The sequence below is a fragment of the Phytophthora parasitica genome (genome assembly GCF_000247585.1).
Source record: "Phytophthora parasitica INRA-310 unplaced genomic scaffold supercont2.51, whole genome shotgun sequence".
In the NCBI taxonomy this organism is placed as follows: Eukaryota; Oomycota; class Peronosporomycetes; order Peronosporales; family Peronosporaceae; genus Phytophthora; species Phytophthora nicotianae.
This window is the reverse complement of record NW_008649037.1, coordinates 55,302-74,697: the sequence shown is the minus strand read 5'-3', so window position 1 is coordinate 74,697 and position 19,396 is coordinate 55,302. Positions and strand designations below refer to the sequence as shown.

Here is a 19,396-nt window from a genome sequence, read left to right as displayed (position 1 = left end):
GTGTGCGATGTGTAGTGGTGGGAGGTCTTTACCATTGTGGCCGTTTCCTCCGCTGGGCAGCGCCTCGCGACTTTAATTCGTCGTAGAGAGTTTTGGGTGACGCGTTATAATGACGATGTTTCTTAAGACCGAGACTGTCCTGCGCGACTGACGTGGACTCGACGCTCGTTTCCAATGGCGGCTGAGAGTCCCGCCTGAGTGCGGTGGTACAGACGTGTTCTTAACCTCTCTTTGCCTTGTACTCAACTACAGACTCCAAAATGGCTGACTACGATGAGGAAGAAGTTGTGCGCGGCGTGACGGTCCGTGACGTGAAGCCCGCTGACTTCATCAAGGCTTACGCTGAGCACCTGAAGCGTTCAGGCAAGATCGAGCTGCCCGCTTGGTGGGACGTGGTCAAGACGGCCTCGTTCAAGGAGTACTCGCCCGCCGACCCGGACTGGTACTACATCCGTGCCGCCTCGATCGCGCGTAAGGTGTACTTGCGCCAGTACACTGGTGTGGGCTCGCTCAAGAAGGTGTACGGTGGTGCGGCCCGCAAGGGTGTCCACCGTCAGCACTTCCAGAAGGCCTCGGGCGGTCTCATCCGTCACATTCTGCAGCAGCTGGAGGAGATGAAGGTCGTGGAGAAGTGCCCCGAGGGCGTCAACAAGGGTGGCCGTAAGATCACCAGCCACGGCCAGCAGGACCTGGACCGCATCGCCGGCCAGGTTGTGCGTGCTTAAGTTTGAAGGCTTTTCACAGCCGCCACTTAATCGGACGAATGAAATCAGAGAGCTATTTTGCAATAAAGCTAGTTTCAACGCGCTCTGACGCGTCGGCTTCATCAATTCTTCTGTCGTACAGCCTTTAACTTGAGCTTTATAGGCCTTGCTACCTCGATGTAGCTCTCAAGATGATGTTGCACTCACTTTTGCTAGTAATATCGCACACCGTCGCCGGTTCCCGCCATATTTACAAATATCTTCGCGCCAACGTCTTCACGCGCGCGTCAAACACTTCGGAGGAGATCGGCGTGTCATACTCGTAGAAGGGATTCATTAGCAGCTTCAAGCGGCAAACGCACAAAGGAGTTAGGTCCATCGATGTTGTTGGCAAAGATGACATACATTCTTCGTCGCCCCCTCACCTTGACGTAGAGCTCATGCACCTCGTGGAAAAAGGCCTTGACGGTGTCGTCGTTGCGGGTCTCGTGCAGCAGCAGGAATTTGACGCCTGAGGCCGTGACAAAGGCTGATACGAGCTGGTCGTTGAATCGGTCTACAACCTTGAGCGCCATGGCGGGCGTCGTCCACATGAGCTCGTCCACCAGATCCAGCGCCGCATGAAGAACGAACTCGTCTACATGCGCACTCTCCTCCCGCCGTGCACGCATCTCCATCTTATACAGCGGCTCCTTCGAGCCCACGACCACGAACATCGACATGATCACTTTCCTCGATCTAGCTGCCCTCTTATGTTGGGTTTTATAAAATAAAAAACAATAAGAAATCCCAAATCTGGGTGGAACCTGTTTATGCCACTATTTCAAAAGCTCATGAACATCACTTCAACGTCATAGTCGTGCACATACACATACGGGCGGTTCGTTGGGGACACAGCGCCGATCAGCATCATTACACCAGCAACTGCGGCTCGGGCAGGCACTGCCACAACCTGCGCGCGCCACGGTCTTCGACTTCATCGCCATGTTCTTCTTCCTCATGTCTTTGGGCCTGACGTTCGTGGCCAGCGGCGATTCGCACCAGGGCCACAACAACGTGCAGATCGAGGAGCCTGTGCGATACCATCAGAACGCCACACCCACGGGTGGGCTGTCTCCCATCGGTCACCATAATGACGGACCTGCTTCCAAGGTGTAAAGAGAGAATGCAGTCTTTATATCCAGGAAAGGCTTCGCTGCTTGTGATCGCTGGTGCCGCGACGATGGTTTTCACGAAAATGCAATTCCAAATTGGTCTATCACATGCTTGCTGTTGCGTTCTTACTTGTCCTGTTCGAAGCCAGTGAGTAAGTAAGTGACAGTGCTCGGTGAAAGAGCTCTGTACCGCGTTGTCATTCAGCATCTTGCTGAGACCAGTATAATCCACAACACTTACCACCGTTAACTAAGGTGACAAACTTGCGGTACAAATTCTCTTCTGGGGAATTTGCTCAAGTTAGTTGGTTGTCCCAACCTGTCGGTACCGGAAGAAACCAGGAGCAACACACAATTCGTTCTGCTGCCTCGAGCACAAGTCCAAGCCTATCGAAACACCGCGATGGCCAAGAGACTCACCGTTGCGCTCGTACTGCTGGGACTCGCCAGCATGACCGAAATGCTGGGCCGATCGCCTACGGAATTTGCCAGACCGGGTGTAATGCCGTCGCCGTGGCATGCTATGCCGCTGCTGGAGCGGTATTCGGTACCGTTACTGCAGGTATTGGCACTGCACCCGCTATCATCGGCTGCAACATTGCACTGGGGACGTGCATGGCGAGTTGTGTTGCTGCGGGTTTATCACCGACACCGTAGTCGGTGAACCCTTCAGATTTTTATTCCACGCCTGCCTAGCGCGACTTTTACATTCCAGACTGGAAAGATGAGCCTGCTCTGATGTTTTGCTTCCATTCATTTTATGGACGGGCATATATAAATACTAATGTGTCATGGTGTAGGTGAACTTCGGGGGCCAAGCAAATGAACTCGTAGTAAACAAGCGACAGCATTCGTATTATGTTTCGTACTCGCAGCGCTGTAAGTGATTGGCGCAGTAGTAAAGATAAAGGCATAAAAAGACAAACTGCAGTTTGCAGATAGCGCAGTTGAATAGTAGAACGAGGGTGCAAGCATTGGCACAAATGCATTCACTCGTTTTACGAGTTCATTTGCTTGGCAGCCGGAGCGCACCGCATGGTAAAGTAACGCGTGAATAAAAGAATGAACTCAACCGTAAAAGCAGTATTTTCAGCAGGCTTTGGAAAATAATAATGCATATAAATAAATAATAAGAGGATTGGCTCCAAGAAATTAGATATTACTGGCAGAAGCAAATTCAATAGATTATTTAATAGTTTTCAATTTTATGAAGTGAGTACAATATTTGGTACTCACATTTGTTTTGATTATAACCCTTTCGTGGTCAATGGGAGCATTTTGCTCCCTTTGGAGGGTGTATCATCGAGTGCCACTCGTGTCACCCACGAAAGGGGGTAAAATGCCCCCTTTCATTATTTTTTTTGTGTGGTGGACGGACCGGATTTGCCCTTTCTACTTGAACTACAAGGATTTGCAGAAGATTTGCTGTAATACCGTAGTTTATGAAAGAGGGCAAAATGCCCCTTTGATGGCCTAATTACTTGACCTTCTATAGTATAATATAGCCAGGTCAAAAGTACCCGTTCACGAAAGGGATAATATATTATGTAGGTCTGCATCGGCGACGCGCTGACGGAGGGTGAAGCGGTCGCGCTTTCGTCGCTGCAGGTGGAGCATGCGCGAGAAGGAAATGAAAGGAACGGAGCCAACGCCAACGCAGTCGGGTTCGCGGACTCGCTGATAAACTCGGGGCCAAAACGCCGCCGTCAAGCTTCGTTGGATCACAGCTACGACGGCCTTCTGTTCCAGGTGCCCCCAACGAGCAATCGATACGAAAGGCTATTTCCCAAGCAAAGATGGTGCTGACCCCGACTCGTAGTGCCCTTCTTTCTATTCACTTTGAGATGATCATGTTTCTCAAGGTAAACAGGAGGTATTGGGACCGACTCACGGTAGCCACCGCCGAGACTCGTCTCTCGAGTCAAGCGTCACTGGAGTGATCTTCTGGGACTAGCGGGTAAGCTAGGTGTAGCTAATAGTGAACTAGCACTACCCCCTCGTGAGACTTACATAATACGATCATTGAGAAATAACGCATTATTGTTGTTTTTGGTGTTCAGCCATTTACTACTTCTTTGATGACAGACCAATACATATAAGTATATATGTTCCAATGTCTGATTTTCACTCCCAAATAACCTGCACAAGCGTGGCTGGCTCATTAAATGAGCCAAATTTTGGCCAAATGCGCTACAGCAACTGAGAGCGATGGCTCGAAGAGTGTGGCGTCGCTGGCCGACGAAGTTCAAGAACTTGTGTAGCCGCACCACCACAACGATCACAAATTGTGATTCAGAAGCGTGGCGGCCTGAAATTTTAGTGTTAGCAGGATTCGCCACGAGCCCAGTCCATTTGGCCTCCGTGGCTATCTCTTTTTGTTGTTGTTGTTGTTGTTGTTGTTGTTGCTGTTGTTGTGTAGTGTCTTTCGACCCTAAATGCGTTGCTTGAGAACCCGACTCGTTATCTTGGAGTTAAAATGAATTCTGGTATTGTCTCTGTCACAGTGGTTTCAGCTTATTCCTAATGTATTCTCTGGATATTATATCCAGAGTCTTACCGAAACCCTCGGATATCCTGTTTCTTATTATTTTGGCTATTTCTGTAATAATTCAATACCTTGAATTGACAAAAGAAGAGCTAAAGCGAAAAAAATACTTTATAACCTTTTAAGATCCGATCCAAAAAATGGTGAATTTTGACCCAGTCGGACAAGAACGACATTCCCGTAACCTCACATATTAGAAGGGGAAGCTGCTGGGAAGCGATCTACGGAGGCAATGTTGCCTTGCTAAGGAGAGGCGGGAGTCGTATTCATACCGACATTGCCACTTGGAGTCGTTCCTATTTGCAAAAGAGCAGCGGCGGATGTCACGGTCAACATGAATACCCGGTCTTTCGTTATTTCAATTACTCAAGTTCCACTGGTTCTTGCATACTCATTGACTACCGAAAAATGTCAAGGCCTTACCGTGGATAAAATGGTTCTTGGGCCGCTTCGATACTCCACCCGTAAAGTGCCTCAGAAGTCGTCATTTTACGTTGGTGTAACGCGCGTGAGGAGTTTATCCCAACTTTACCTCATGGTGCCTCTTACGATGTCGTCTCTAAACTACTTCAGGCCAAGCACTACTGCGTTGGTGGAGTGTGATAGATTACAGGCAATGGAAGATCAAGTTTAAAGAAGAACATTGAATATAATCAAATATCACGTGACTAGTGCCAAAATTTGTGACTAGTACATCGAAGTAAACAGTAGTATGGTATTGTGTGGCAAAGCTCGACCAAAGCCGAACTATATAGTCTGCAAAATGCTGGCAACAACCAAAGCAATTAACGTAGGAGTTTACGCTTCAAAATGAAGGAAATAAAACGACTTATTCGACCGACCGCCTGAAGAAGAACTGGGTTGTTCATATTTTTTACACTTAAAAATATTTTATAGCTTTACTCAGCTCAAATCTGTAGGTGTGTGTGTGTGTGTGGGGGGGGGGGGGGGGTATTAGCCGCTCAAAAAATTGCAAAGTCGAGCAAAACATGAGTTATGTGCCCACTGCCAAGTACTACTCAAAATTTCGTCGAAGGCGCCAATCTGGTTTCTCATTCCCTTTTTGACCGTACTGCAATGCATATAAAGTGGAGATAATAAGCATATTATATTTTTCCTGCTTGTTGGGGGCATGTCGCTTTAAACTGGTACCGGTATTAAGGATGTAAGCTCCTGCCTCATCTTATGCATTACTTTTTCGCGTAGCCAACTAAACTCAGGTATTTGTAACGAGTTTGCTAACTCCACTTGCAGAGTTTGGTTCGTCCAGTGCTGATAAACGTCCAAGATCCGGATGGCCGTCGGTCGACAACTCGGTCTCCCGCGCTGGTGTGAGCCCGACTGGCTGCGCCACCTATTTTATTTATCATTCAGTTCGTTCGTCCAGTCAATCATACTCTGTCCAACTACAATCTCGATGTCCTCTTGGTGTATTCCGATGTCCGAGCCGTAGCAATTGCCCACTTAGTCACGTCCGGGACTTACGCCTCAGGCGCCCACCCTATAACAATGCAACCTTCAGTAGACTCGGAAGGATGCAGATCCAACCTCGCCCGCTCACTCGTTCGTCGGTTCCTGCCAAAAGCACACTTCAATCGCCGTCTTCAATCGTTGTCCACTGTGGTCGTCCAGTTCATCAACCGTCCGTCCGCCCGTCCAGTATCGTTTGTCGGTCTCTAGCTGACACACAGGTCCGCCGAGTCCGTCCAGCCGTCCGTGGGCCTCGAGGCTGACGCACAGGTCCGCCGAGTCCTCGTTCAGTCGTCCAGTCAGTTGGGCTCGAGGCTGACACACAGGTCTGCCGAGTCCTTGTCCGTCCAGCCGTCCAGTCAGTCGGTGTTGGCGCTGCACACCAGCACCACTTACCTCCGTCCGGCAATTTCCAAAGTGATCTTGGCGCTCTCGCCGCCTCACTCACCAGTCGCTTGGATCTTTTGTCGGCCGCTCTTGCCCGCTCGTTTCGTGCGATCTTTCGTGTGCGACTCTTCATTTCTCCGTCATTCCTGTCTGTCGTCAGCCGTCTGGCGAAGTGGCGCGACCGTCACCCTGTTACACGACTTCCTCAATATCCGGGTCTTCCGCGACCCGGCCGCTTCGATGCAGCTTCTCGTATTAGTCTCGATCAATCCAGCAGGCTTCGCCCTTCCGTCCTTCGTCGACCATCGACCTCCGTGGGTTGTTCGTGTCCATCCAGAAATAAGGGGCCGCAGCTTGTGCTCCAGTACGTTCTGTCCACCTTTGTTTCGTCGTCTCCGGAGTTCCACCAGTGTAAAGCTCTTATCGTTCTCGTCGTTTGTTGCACTTCGTTGTCGTTTTCGAGTCGTCTTTGACGTTACTCCATTATCGCCTGTCGCAGTTGCAAGTACAAGCGCTCTTGTCGTCTCGTCATTGACTGCCGGTGTGCTGAAATCTTCATGTTCGAGTTGTTCGTTGATGTCATGGGCTGCACGTTGTAGTAGAGATGTTGTCGAGTGATGGCTCACCATGAACAACGAATGAGCTATTATTAGTTCTGGTTGGCCGCATCTTCTCGTTTTAGCACGTAGTTTTCATATCCAGCGGGCTCGACCACTTTCATCGGACCCATCCATTGGTGAATTTGGTTGCTTTTGGCCCTCTTGGTGGGTTGTAGACCCAAACGCGGTCATCTGGTTCAAATGTTCGTCGTTGTTTGACTTTGCGATCGTAGTAGTAGTCTTGACGCGCTTGTTCCTTCTGTCTTGCACGCTCTGCACATTCACGCCCTCGTTTCATCGCTGCCATCAATCGGCGATGGTACTCCATTAACTCACCAGCTTCAGTAAGCTCCGTTCCACGCAACAGCTCGTTCGGAGGTCTCAGTCTCCGACCCATCATCAATTCGTTGGGGCTCAAAGCCACCGTCGAGTGTTGAGCGTAGTTGTACACGAACACCGCGCATTGTACCCAATCACACCAGTCGTTTTGACGTTCGTACGCCATGAATGTTGAAGCGCAGTCTTTCCACGTTCTGTGGAAGCGCTCTACCAATCCTATCATCTGCGGTCGATAAAGACCGGATTCATTTGCTTAGCTTTTATCAATACGACTAGCTGCTCTATCACTCGTCCCGTCATTTCTGACGCACCGTCCGTCAATAGTTCACGGAAGGCTCCGTACTTCAGCACCACGTCCTCCATCAAGAAGGTCGCTACTCGTTCAGCCGTGTGCTGCACGACACTCCGTGCAACTGCATATCGTGTTACATATTCAAGGGCCGGGATGACGTAACGTTCACCTCCATCAGCAATCGGAAAGGGTCCAGACACGTCTAGCGCCCATCGGTCTCCAACGTCCCCTCCTCGCAGGCTCCGTAGTGGCGGTATCACCTCTCGTGGTCGTGCTTTTCGGCTTCCACATTCTTGGCAGCTTCGTACCCAGTGATTCACTTCACGGTGCAAACCTGGCCACCAGTACAATTGAGCGATCCTTCCATAAATATGGGGTCCACGTAGATGTCCTGCCCAAATCGATCTGTGCATCTCCTTGAATACAATCGACCAGAGGGTCGGTGGTAAAACGACTCGTCGTCCTCGTGTAGTTTCAATCACAACTAATCCAAATATACGTTCCACTATCATTCCTTTGTAGTCACCCGCCTCCAGCATTGCTTGTACAAGTCGGCTTCGCTGCTGTGCGGTCACAATCTCTTGGTCCGTGAGCTGCAACGTTAGTTCCTCCGTTTGCACCATGTCGTCGTCAAGCTTATCCAGTGCAATCGTCGTCGGAATCATCATGTTACCTGGGCGTTGCGTCTTTGTCACTGTCGTTCCGTTCGTCTTAGTCTTCTCCTTCGTGTTGTTCAGCTGGACGCCGGTCGACATTCTTCTTACTGTCTTGTCGGTGGCCGTGGACCCAGTTAGCGTCGGGCCTGTAGTCGAGCTGGTGGTTGTTCTCGTGCTGATCGTCGTAGGTTCAGATGCGTTCTCGGTGGGTTTCACGTCTCCCGCCTGCTTGTCGTCCATCACTACGCTCACTGGCGGTTTAGCCCACGTTACGTGTCGCGCTAGGTTCTCGTGGTGCCGCATTGTGGCCTCGCTCGTCGTTCCTTGTTTCGTCGGCGTCGATGCCGTCGTAGTTTCGGTACGTCGTGACTCACCATGGTCTGAATGCGAAGACTCTAGAGCCGTCGTTCGTCGTTCGTCTGCTTCACGGGCTTTTTGCGCTCTGGTTGCTGCTCGCGTATTCGGTCGTTGCTGTGCAGCCATTCGTGGCGTTCGTGATCTTCTCCCAGTTTTCCTCATCAATGGAGCTTCGGGAAACACCGGGATGACCGCCACGGTTGGAGTGTGCACCGACACGGTTGGCATCACCGTGTTGTTCACTTCGTTGGTGTGATCGGACGCCATCATCGTGTCAGGAGTAACGCCGTCGTTACGTTCATCCTTCTTGTGGTCGTTCGCGGTCGGGGCCACGCCTTCACGCTCACCGCCGCCCATATCGTCAATCGTCTGGATCGGGGTCACGCCCTAACGCTCACCACCGTCCGTATCATTGTTCGTCTGGATAGGGGTCACGCCCTCACGCTCACCACCGTATCCGTCGGAATTACTCGTGTTGATCGGGGCCACGCCCTCACGCTCGCCACCAAGTCCGCCACTACATTTCGTTGTGATCAGGGCCACGCCTTCACGCTCGCCACTAGATCCGTTTTCATTGTGATACTAGTCCTGCGATTCCGTCGGCAGTACCGTCGCCGCCGTCGTCACCGCAACGCCACCGTTCATCGTCGTGTCATCATCGGCGCCATTCAACGTCGTCACGTGCGCCGCCGCCGAGGTCGCTGTTGCTGCTTTGGCCGTTGCCGCCGCTGCTTCCTCGCGTTTCTTTGCCAACCGCGTCTGTACCTGCATGGGCACTGACTGTGAGCTCGACTTGGGTTCACCGTTGTGCTTCACTGTCTTTGTCGTGTTAATTGCTCTCGTAGCGAACACGTTTACTGCCGTTCGCCCGTACGTCGCCATCGTCCGTGACATTGGTACCGTCCTCGTCGTACATGGCGTCGTCGTTACCACCCTCCTTGTCTCCAATTCGGCGTCTTGTCTGATGACGTCCGTGGGTAGCTCGTTGTCTTCTGTTTTCGACTCTGCTTCCGTGCGTGTGACTCGTAGTTCTCGTCGCCATTTGTTATCGCCAATACCCGTCGCCGTTATCGCTGTAGGTGCTCGGGAGAGCGCGTCAGCGACGACGTTAGTCGCTCCTGGACGGTATAAAATCTCGAATTCGTATTTTTGTAAGGTTAACGACCACCTATGTAGTCTTCCAGCCAAATTAGGACGGGTCATCAGCCATTTTAGGGCTGCGTGATCCGTGACAATCTCGAATCTCCTACCGTACTAGTAGGGTCTGAATACCTTAACGGACTAAACGACTGATAGGCACTCCAGTTCGGTAATCGAGTAGTTACTCTCCGCACTGTTGTTCACCTTATTTGCGTATGCGATCGGCTGCCAGCCTCGTCCTTGGTCTTGCATCAAACAGGCACCGAGCCCTACCTTACTTGCATCTGTTACTAGTCGGAAAAGCAACGTGAAGTCCGGGTAGACGAGCAAGGGCTTTGTTGTCAACATTGCCTTCACGCGTTTAAACGCAAACTGCTGCTCTTCGGTCCACTCCCATTGACAGTCTTTCTTCAGTAGCCGCGTCATGGGTGCCATTATGGAGCCGAAGGCCTTTATGAATTTGCGATAGTAGCCAGCCAAATGCACAAAGCGTTTTACTTCTACGGGGTCACGTGGGCGTGGAAACCCTTCTACCGCCGAAATCAAGCGTTCTACAGGTCGTACACCGTCGCTAGTCAGCTCTTGACCAAGATATTCTATCGTACGAGTAGCAAATAGGCACTTCTTCAATTTGAGCGTCAAACCAGCCGAAGATAATCGGTGTAGCACCGTAGCTAGTTGTCCGATGTGGCGTTCAATTCCACCTCGCGTAAAGATCACTATGTCATCTAGGTAAACTAAACAAGTCGTCCATGTTAGTCCACGCAAGACACCATTCATCATTCGTTAAAAAGTCGACGGAGCGTTCATTAACCCAAACGGCATGCGTTTAAACCGATATAATCCCTGCTTTGTGGTAGAAGCTGTTTTATCACAATCTTCGGGAGCTACCCCGATCTGCCAATAGCCTGAACGTAGGTCAAGTGTTATGAACAGTTGCGCACCACGTAAAGCTTCTAGGGTTTCATCAATACGGGGCAACGGATATACATCACACTTCGTCACCTTGTTCAGAGCTCGGTAATCAATACAAAATCTTATTTCACCATCTTTCTTGCGCACGAGTACAACAGGAGACCCCCAAGCGCCATCTCCTTCTTCTATGTCGCCTGCTTGCGGCATCTTAAGCGACGTTATCTTCAATAACAGCGTCCTCGGTTTGAGCCTGACGTCTCCTTTTCAACATTATCGGTGCGGTATCGCCGGTATTAATGTGGTGTTGTATGTCTAGCGAAGTCACCGGTGGACAATCTCCGGTGTTGGTAGACACTATTGTATAGGCCCTGAGTAGTTTGAGCACTAATGCACGTGTCATAGCCTCGTCTTCTCCAATTCGCACTTCATGTTCATTGTCCAGGGGCGTCTTAGTATCTCCGAGGGTCTCGAGCCACTTATAGACTCTGTCGGGCTCCAGTTCTCCATTCAATTCCAACATCTGCATGTCCTTCGTAAGCGGCACCCACACTCCCAACTCCTTTTTGCCGGGATGAGTGCTTTGCCGCCAACGACCTTCGTCACGGTGGTCGCTAGCATGACGGCCTCACTACTACGTGTTGGTACGAAAATACCTGTCTCTCCATCAGGAGCAGCAACCATGATCGTCACTGGTGTTACCGCATTTCGTGTCAGCTTGGCACACCGAGCCAGTCTGACCACAGCAATCTTCGTCTCTCCGTTCTTGTTATCCTCCGTTCGGAACGGAACAACAACTAACAGCTCCTTCTCATGATAGAAAATTTCGTTCTTGTCAAAATCCATGTTTGCTTTGTGTTCCTTCTTAAAGTCAACCCCCACTAAGAACTCACTTGTACAGCCCTCGATAATGCATGCCGTGATTCGCACCACCTGCCCGTACACGTTGCGCATCTCGAATGCCCAAACTCCGACTTCATCGAGAAGGAAGCACCCCACTCCTTCTACGTAGTCCACTGGGGCTGGTCCCCGCACTCGTTCTCCACGTTCCATCCAGTCTGTCCCCGCTACGGAATATCTGGCACAACTATCCCACTTGATATCGTACTTCTCGCCGTCCAATTCCATGACTGCCGTCGGTAAACCTTCGTCAGCTTCCACACCGGAGCCCCTGGCCACGTTCACTGCGGCTATTCCAAGTCGTTGTACCAAACTAACTCGTGCACTTTGCGAGTTTCGTTGGTCCTGATTTTGCGTCTCCGTCCATCGTCGTTGTTTCCGTTCTTCCAGTTCAATCAACGCTTCATCAGTTTGTCGTTGTCGCCAGACTCGCTGTCCGTATTCAAGCTCGACCACCGCACAAACCACTTCATCGTCGTTCACCGGCATAACCGTCGCGCGTCTTACTGCACATTCCACGCGATGCCGCTCGGCGTCACGTTTCGCCTGCTTCCTGGCTAGCCGTACTGCAGCCACGTGAGCACGATCTGGCACTGGATGGTTGCCCAGCTTCATGGTACACCCCGTAGTCATCGTAGTCTCCTTTGCGTCTTCACTTGGTGCCGTCACCGTCATCCGCGTGGTTGATGAAGGCGTGGCCATCACTGGGACCGTCGTGGTCAGTGGCATGAATTCCGTTGCCGTTTTCACAACCGGTGCTATTGTCAACATCGTGTTGACTACTGTTTCAAGTGCCCTGTTATTCTTCTCCATCGTCTTCATGCCGCCTTCCTCAGTCACTGGCACGCCTCCATATTCAGACGTCAGTGCGCCGCCTTCCTCAGACGTCAACACACCGTCTTCCTCAGACGTTAGCACGCCGCCTTCCTCAGCTGCATGTAGTCGTTCTCGTCGTTCTCCTTCTCGACCGTCGGGCACCTGGATAACGCAGCGATTTCATCGCCGGTCTCACAGTCTGCACGTACCGCTTCGCCCTACAATCATCACGGGTTGTTATCTCCGCGTCAATGGCCGCCTTCATCATCATCACGCCACTGCTGGTTGCCCCGCGATACAAGCACTCGCCGCTCACGCCGCTGTGTGGATCCAGTAGTTCGTCCGTGCATGTCTCCGCCAACTCTCTCGCGACAGCAGCGTCCATCGGCCTCTCCGTCGTTGTCTTCACACGCGTACTGCCTACTACCAACAGCTCTTGGAACGTCACTGCCGACGTTGCACGGAACCTGTCGTCACCGTCGTTTGTCACCATCGCGTCGGTGGCATTCGTCGCCGTCTCTCGGAGATCTCGCGGCGGTACCGGACGCAGTCTTCTCCCGACTACGCCCGACTGTCGTTTTCCGCCGACGTTTGCCGAGCCTTGCGTTCTGCGAGATAGGCCTCGTTCCGGGGCTGCGCTGCGGGGTCGATGCAGTCCCTCGCGAAGTGACCAGATTGCCCACACGCATAACACTTGCTTTCCTCACCTGGGCGCTTGCCGCCGGGTCGTTCCGAATTGGGTGGCTTGAACCCCGGTGTCTTGTCCGGCGCCTTCGTCTGTCGTACACGTGCGTTTCGATTCTTCTTCCGTGGTGGCGACGATGGAACTTCTGCTTCCTCGTTGCTGCTTGCGTCTTCGTCTGCCGTAAACTTTTACCTTCTTGTCCGGTCTTGCGGAGTACCGCTAATTCATTGCCCGCTGGGCTTGAGCTGCCGTCCTTCGCTCTCGACCACGACTCTTCTTATTCAATCGCCAGTACCTTCCGTTTCATGTTCTCCCGCGTGGCGCCACCCATACGTTGGTATTCTTATCAAAGATGCCTTGCGGGTTCGTGAAGAACACGGCTCTCGCCTTCCATGTCCTCATCGTCCTCGGCGTCAGCCGGTATACTGCCGATACCAGGAATCGCTTACATTGCGCCCTTCGTACCGTCCATTTGTACCGCCGTCTGTGCCGGATTCATGGCCCACGCTTGGCCGTTGTTGATCATGCCGAGGGCTACGTTGTAGCTCGAGTCATCGATCTTCATCGCCGTGTTGACAGCTTCGCCCAGCGTTGTTGGCGCCGATTCCAACTTGACCAGCTGCCGGGTAGTGTTGTCTAGTCAACGATAAACTGGCCCAGCAGGGTTTCCTCTCTTACTCGGTTCTGACCAGCTGCATCACGGAGTCCTGCTGCAAAGTCAGCGAACGTTTCTCCAGGCATCATGGTCCGCTGCATCACTCTCCATTCCGCCTGAGCGAGATCCGGTCGTTCTCCATACCGCAGGAGAAGAGCGTCCTTCAACTTCGTCCACGTTCTGTCGCTGAGTCCCTTATGGCACTGAACCGCAGACTCAGCGAGAAGATCGCGCAGCGAATCCACGGTCAACACCTCCGAAGGCTCGGCAGGAGCTGGAGAAGCGACGGGAACTAAGGCCGAAGATTGAGTCTCAGCCTGAAGCGTGGCGGAAGGAGTCGCAGCGGTCGGAGCGGCCGGTGTTAGCGTGGGTTCATGACCCATGGGAAGAGAAGTCCCGGATGGTGGCTGAAGACTCGCTGCAGAAGGAGGCTGTCCAGATGAACGATCGGTGTCGACCCGACGAGATTCCTGACGAAGAGAGAGAGGGGATGAGCAGTCGGACGAAGATTGGAAGCCAGGATGGTGAGACGTACCTCCAAGCGTGCAGGGTCACGACGTCGGTGTGGAAAAAGTGCGTCATACGCACGGTGTAGAGCGTGGTTGAGAGCGCCGCGCGGACGGGGCTCCCGACGAGACATAGTCGCACGGTGGGAAGGATTTGGAAATGGATGATGTCACAACGGGTACCAGTGGCGTGGCTTCCATTGCGACAGGGGCAGTTGTGGTGTAGTGATTTCCAAGTAATTGCTGAAGTGGCTACATTCAGTGACGGTTCGAGCGACTCTTCAGTGGGTGCGACTAGCAGTTGAACGCTCGACAGAGACCTGAGAAGGTACAAGGACAGTTGAGGTGACTGTTGGCACGTGTAGTGATCCATAACGGATCGTAGTTTACTTGATATTTGTATACATGATTAGGATTGCATATTAGGAAGAGCCCGAAAGGGCACCATAAATAACAGAACAGAATTTCCACTCAAGCATACGAGCGGGGTCCGGCTTCAAGGTAAGCGTCTGGATAAGCTTGTTTGGGTGCGTTATGCCTGTCGGTGGACTCGAAGCTTACTAGCGAGGGTTCATCCGGCAAGGCCAAGTGGGTGTGTGTATTGGCCGATTATATATCGGAAGTTTACGTGACGGCTTTATTGTGCCTATTTGCACGTGTTGGGGAGAGCAAGTTGCCTCCCATATATTCTTCCAGTCGAGTGTTGAACACTCGGCGCCCTCGTAAAAGGCTACCCGTGCCTGGTACCCTTCCGCTGTTGGGACCACGAGGATTCATAACACCTACTAGCTTTGCTCGTGCTAGTAGCGTGTTCTTATTTTTACTGGTTGGCCTATATAAGCGATTTGCAGGTCCAGTCTGTCCCGGTGTAAGAGCCGAGTCTGGGTCTTCAGATCACGCCCGAGCGGTCAGTTGCCATTCTGGTAGACGTATTGTTGTGGGTTTATCCTACCTACACTAGTAGCTAGCGTTGCCGTGGGAATTACAACACCACCTCTGCCGAGTCCTTGTCCGTCCAGCCGTCCAGTCAGTCGGTGTTGGCGTTGCACACCAGTACCACTTACGCTCCGTCCGGCAATTTTCAAAGTGATCTTGGCGCTCTCGCCGCCTCGCTCACCAGTCGCTTGGATCTTTTGTCGGCCGCTCTCGACCGCTCGTTCCGTGCGATCTTTCGTGTGCGACTCTTCGCCGTCGAGCCACCAGTCGTTGTGGCTCTTTATTTCTCCGTCATTCCTGTCCGTTGATCTGTCGTCAGCCGTCTGGCAAAGTGGCGCGACCGTCACCCTGTTACATATTCAACGCATCCACTGCAGCCTCTGCCACAGTGGTTTCAGCTTATCTCATGCTTCCTAATGTATGTAATATATTGAGGTCAACCTTGTCTCGTACTTCCTACTGTCGTCCAAATCGCGTACGAGACCTTGCTAGTCGTGTGCGATGCGTCTGCTGACGTCACGAAGTGTGTTGCTTTTTTTTTTTTTTTTTTACATATTTGTCAGCATTGCCGGCTACTGAAGATACTGAAAACAACTAAAAACCCTGCCGCAAAGTTCGCGGAAATGAAGTTCAACAGACAGTGGTCCGAAGATGTTGTACTCGACATGCTTCTGCGAACCGGCAGCATCACAATTCATGTCGCCTCGTCATCCGCAGGTCTCATGTCCGCATCCGAACCTAAAGATATTCAAGAAATTGACAACTGTGCTCGTGGTGCTCGTGCAAGACAAACGCACCTACCTGGTTCTCACTTTTTGATTCATTTGTTAATGTGTGACTTTCTAAAGGTGCAAATGAAGTCGCAAAAAGCAAGCGTTTGCATTCTGTTCATTCTTCGGAACTCGAAGGCCAACGTCAACATTGTAAGAAAATGACCCTGACCTGATTCCAACACACAAGCGCACTCATCGGTTTCTGCTGATAGCACTTGCACGAAAATCCTTAGTGCATCGCTCACACATTTGCTCAGTAGCTAGCGAACATCAACAGAAACACTCACGTCCTCGGTTTGCTCATGCCAACGGTGTGGCCAGGTGGTTGCCCAAGTTGAACACGTTTGCTTGCCCGCTACACCGTGATACAAAGCGTGTTGACGACCGGCGAGAACGAGACGATTCAACACGGCATTTTGCAGTGGTTACAACGAGCACGAATGCACAACACCAACGGACTGAACTCCAGTCCCAAAGTGCACTCTTGGGCGTTTGCCTCAAACCAATTCATTTTCTACGGAAGTACTTCGGGGAGGAACTACAGAGTAATGCATCGTCGTTTACTATGGTCGTTGGACGTCTAAGCATTCCATGCGGCAAGTTGAAGTGGCAATCAAAGCAAAAGGATCTTTATCTGCAACATCCGACGCTCGAATCGTGTACGGCCATCATAGGCAGCCATCCCACTAGCCCTTTGACGCTGTGCACGCTGCGAAAAATCTTTCGGTGACGATGGCAGGCGGCTCTGCTCAGGCCGTCGAGCATCACCACCACAAGCAAAACTGCAGTTGCAATGGAGGGCTATGACGGTCGCTTACGTTTATACTTGACTTTTGTATGTGCTGCCCATCTCCTCCACCACGTCACACAGTGCACAAACCGGTCTCAAGCATTCCAGCGACTTCGAGCAGCTACGCTTGACTTCGGCACTTCGGGTGGACAGGCATTCGCTGCGAGATCGTCACACTCCACTTGCTCTTTTCCTGCAGAGAGACTCAATGGCGGAGACCTCCAGCGACCTAACCCAGCACAGCCCCGTGAAGCTGGCTAAGCAGCTCGTGGTGGACACGGCCGCCGCCATGGCCGCGTCGCTCGGCGTGGCGCCCTTCATCACCATCGTGGACCGCGCCATCATCGAGAACGCCAGTGGCGCTCGCCCGCTGGGTCGCGGCCTTAAGGAGCTTAGTGCCGATTTCCTCAAGCACCCACTGCGCTTCGTTGGCAAGCGCGAATTCCACCTCATCTTCGGTCTCTACACAGCCACATACGTCACCGCCAACGTCGTCGACTCCGTGTGCGAATACGGCGAGACGGACAACCAGATGCCCAAATTCATCGGCACCACGGCCGTCAATATGTCGCTCTGCATTGCCAAGGATCGTGCTTTCGCTCGTATGTTCGGTGTCATCGCTCCCGCAGCCTTCCCACTCACGTCCATCGGGCTCTTCGCCGTGCGCGACTCCATGACGTGCGGCGCGTCATTCAACGCCCCCAAGGTGCTGGCTAAGAAGATCGAAGACAAGGGTCTGATGGAAAAATCGGGCGCCAGCACCTTCGCACAGCTTGTCTGCCCCGCCGCCGTGCAGTTCGTGTCCACGCCGCTGCACTTGCTTGGGCTTGATCTGTACAACAACAAGGGACACGCGATGTCGCAACGCGTGGGCTTCATCCGGCGTGAGTACGTCAAGTCCGTGCTTGCTCGTATTGGCCGTATTGGACCTGCCTTTGGTATCGGCGGTGTGGGCAACGCCTACTTCCGGAACACCCTCCGCGCCAAGTTGGATTAGATCTTTTTGTCAAGGAATCAGAAAGCAACGACGGGTTCTAGCAGGCGAGAAGCGCAAGTCAAAACACCAAAAGCGTCAATAGATACGTCGACCTGGCGAAGATACCTTGGGTGAATATATATTGTATCGCCAGACCTGGCATGCTGCTTGTACTTTGCTGTTTGCTGTGCATTAAATTCTTCATCTATGCTGTGGTATGCCATTGCGTATAGCATGATTCAGACAGGAACTTGTTTACCATTAAAGACACTATCGGATACTACTGGTGTTTGCTATTGAAGGTGCCTGTTTTCCTACTACTCTGCGTGCCTGGATTTGGTCTGCTACAGGTTGTCAGGTATCTTTTGCTATTTGCTATTCAGAGCTCCATCGTTTTGCAACAGCAAGCTCTTCTAGTCATCGGCAGTGTCATCGTCATCATCGTCTTCATCTTCCTCTTCTTCTTCCTCCGCCTCCTTCAGTGCGACCTCTTTGATCTCCCGCTCTAGCTCAGCGAAGTTCTTCAGCACCTTCCGTACGCCTCGTTCCGCCTTCTCCGGGTTAATGCGAGCTGCTGACGCGCGTGCTTTCTGCAGCTCCTTCAGAAGAGGAACATCGGGACCCTGACAGGATGATGACAGAAAAAATTAGCATACCTAGTGCTGTAAAAAAAAGTTGACTTAAACAGCAAACATCGACGAACCTCATGCTCAACTAACACCTCCATTTGCTTGTCATAGGCTTGAAGGAGAAGCTTTAATAAGTCCTCCGAGGACATGGCGAAGAAGTGCAGGAACGACGGCTTGCCGACCGATGAGCGAGTGTCTATGATTGAGCCTAAGTCATCACCCTACAGTGAAGCAACAGAGCGCTTTAATATATCGAACTGTATCGTTCAGGAACCAGAAACTTACCTTTACGCGGATGAAGGCACCAGGATATCCGTCGAGCTCTTGCACGCCATGCAATTTCTATTCAACCAAGCAAAATATCGACAATGTCAGTAAAATACCTCAATTCCACTGACTTCTTGCCACCTACTGGCGATGATGCTCGTACTGGCGGCCACTCCATGGCATACCACCAACGACACAGCAGTTCCTGTGCCAATTGGCCCTTGAGCGTCTCGTACAGTTCCTCCGTGCACTCCTGCTGTCGGATCTTAATCTGCAATGACCACATACAATCAGTTTAACTGTAAGCCTCCTCAGAGAGATTGCCGGCTCACCTTTATTACTCTCTTCTTGGCCTTGCGCGGTGTGGACCGGGAGCTGGGCGTGGTGACCCGTGCCTTCTCCGTCTTGACTTTTGTTTCCACTTTTAGTTTCTTGCGCTTGGCCAGGCCACTGATGGGGATGTCGTCATCGCTGTCGCTGTCGGACGCCACCTGCCGCTTGCCGTTGCCCGCTCCATTTGCTACTGATGGTGCTTCCGCCTTCACTTCGACCTTCACTTCGGTCTTCACCTCCTGCTTCATCGCCGGAGCTTTAGCTCGCAAAGCTGAGAGCGGGACGTCATCATCGCTGTCGCTGTCACTGCGGTACAAAAAAGGAAAGCTCCGCGTGAGATCTTCCGACTTCCCCACACTATAGCAATGTCTATAGGCAACGTAAATACTACCACGAGACAGTACAGTCCTTCTTCTATCTAACTAGCTATTCAACGAGGCATATACCTGTCGATAATGCGAGGAATGGCGCTCATGCTTGGCGTCGATGGCGACAAATAAAGTGATCGACTTTAATGTACTTGTTACTAAAACGAGGTAAATTTGTGACAGTTCTTGACCCACACCAAAAGCCAT

At 51.8% G+C, this 19,396-nt stretch overlaps 10 protein-coding genes across 12 annotated transcripts; 3 read left to right on the top strand and 7 right to left on the bottom strand.

The window, feature by feature from the left end:
- Nucleotides 1-359: 359 nt before the first annotated feature.
- On the bottom strand, nucleotides 360-827 carry PPTG_23778 (hypothetical protein; the record flags this gene model as incomplete). Its single annotated transcript, XM_008912958.1, has 1 exon — nucleotides 360-827. One exon carries the CDS (start codon nucleotides 825-827, stop codon nucleotides 360-362), a length of 468 nt encoding a protein of 155 aa, XP_008911206.1.
- A 127-nt stretch (nucleotides 828-954) lies between these two features.
- On the bottom strand, nucleotides 955-1,426 carry PPTG_15669 (hypothetical protein; the record flags this gene model as incomplete). The annotated part of the gene is made up of 2 exons (XM_008912957.1): nucleotides 955-1,047; nucleotides 1,130-1,426. The coding sequence occupies 2 exons, from the start codon at nucleotides 1,424-1,426 to the stop codon at nucleotides 955-957; spliced, it is 390 nt and encodes a 129-aa protein (XP_008911205.1).
- A 262-nt stretch (nucleotides 1,427-1,688) lies between these two features.
- Nucleotides 1,689-1,862, top strand: PPTG_15668 (hypothetical protein; the record flags this gene model as incomplete). Its single annotated transcript, XM_008912956.1, has 1 exon — nucleotides 1,689-1,862. The coding sequence occupies one exon, from the start codon at nucleotides 1,689-1,691 to the stop codon at nucleotides 1,860-1,862; it is 174 nt and encodes a 57-aa protein (XP_008911204.1).
- A 399-nt stretch (nucleotides 1,863-2,261) lies between these two features.
- Nucleotides 2,262-2,522, top strand: PPTG_23777 (hypothetical protein; the record flags this gene model as incomplete). Its single annotated transcript, XM_008912955.1, has 1 exon — nucleotides 2,262-2,522. One exon carries the CDS (start codon nucleotides 2,262-2,264, stop codon nucleotides 2,520-2,522), a length of 261 nt encoding a protein of 86 aa, XP_008911203.1.
- A 3,438-nt stretch (nucleotides 2,523-5,960) lies between these two features.
- PPTG_15667 (hypothetical protein) lies at nucleotides 5,961-6,889 on the bottom strand (the record flags this gene model as incomplete). The annotated part of the gene is made up of 3 exons (XM_008912954.1): nucleotides 5,961-6,248; nucleotides 6,322-6,410; nucleotides 6,457-6,889. 3 exons carry the CDS (start codon nucleotides 6,887-6,889, stop codon nucleotides 5,961-5,963), a joined length of 810 nt encoding a protein of 269 aa, XP_008911202.1.
- A 3,877-nt stretch (nucleotides 6,890-10,766) lies between these two features.
- PPTG_23776 (hypothetical protein) lies at nucleotides 10,767-12,764 on the bottom strand (the record flags this gene model as incomplete). Its single annotated transcript, XM_008912953.1, has 3 exons — nucleotides 10,767-11,182; nucleotides 11,212-12,433; nucleotides 12,468-12,764. The coding sequence occupies 3 exons, from the start codon at nucleotides 12,762-12,764 to the stop codon at nucleotides 10,767-10,769; spliced, it is 1,935 nt and encodes a 644-aa protein (XP_008911201.1).
- A 68-nt stretch (nucleotides 12,765-12,832) lies between these two features.
- Nucleotides 12,833-14,251, bottom strand: PPTG_23775 (hypothetical protein; the record flags this gene model as incomplete). Its single annotated transcript, XM_008912952.1, has 4 exons — nucleotides 12,833-13,131; nucleotides 13,422-13,575; nucleotides 13,635-14,081; nucleotides 14,147-14,251. 4 exons carry the CDS (start codon nucleotides 14,249-14,251, stop codon nucleotides 12,833-12,835), a joined length of 1,005 nt encoding a protein of 334 aa, XP_008911200.1.
- Nucleotides 14,252-14,937: 686 nt separating this feature from the next.
- On the bottom strand, nucleotides 14,938-15,720 carry PPTG_23774 (hypothetical protein; the record flags this gene model as incomplete). The annotated part of the gene is made up of 3 exons (XM_008912951.1): nucleotides 14,938-14,949; nucleotides 15,182-15,401; nucleotides 15,656-15,720. The coding sequence occupies 3 exons, from the start codon at nucleotides 15,718-15,720 to the stop codon at nucleotides 14,938-14,940; spliced, it is 297 nt and encodes a 98-aa protein (XP_008911199.1).
- Nucleotides 15,721-16,566: 846 nt separating this feature from the next.
- Nucleotides 16,567-17,893, top strand: PPTG_15665 (hypothetical protein). The gene has a single exon (XM_008912950.1). It carries the CDS (start codon nucleotides 16,825-16,827, stop codon nucleotides 17,611-17,613), a length of 789 nt encoding a protein of 262 aa, XP_008911198.1. The 5' UTR covers nucleotides 16,567-16,824; the 3' UTR covers nucleotides 17,614-17,893.
- PPTG_15664 (hypothetical protein) lies at nucleotides 17,821-19,356 on the bottom strand. 3 transcript variants are annotated; one of them, XM_008912949.1, is made up of 6 exons: nucleotides 19,213-19,356; nucleotides 18,821-19,127; nucleotides 18,634-18,759; nucleotides 18,507-18,563; nucleotides 18,296-18,442; nucleotides 17,821-18,215 (listed from the first exon to the last, which is right to left on the bottom strand). In XM_008912949.1, exons 2-6 carry the CDS (start codon nucleotides 19,067-19,069, stop codon nucleotides 18,006-18,008), a joined length of 789 nt encoding a protein of 262 aa, XP_008911197.1. In that variant the 5' UTR covers nucleotides 19,070-19,127; nucleotides 19,213-19,356; the 3' UTR covers nucleotides 17,821-18,005. The 3 variants fall into 3 exon arrangements, with proteins under 3 accessions (XP_008911197.1, XP_008911195.1, XP_008911196.1); XM_008912947.1 differs by having other exon boundaries at nucleotides 19,268-19,356; XM_008912948.1 differs by having other exon boundaries at nucleotides 18,821-19,356.
- Nucleotides 19,357-19,396: the final 40 nt, after the last annotated feature.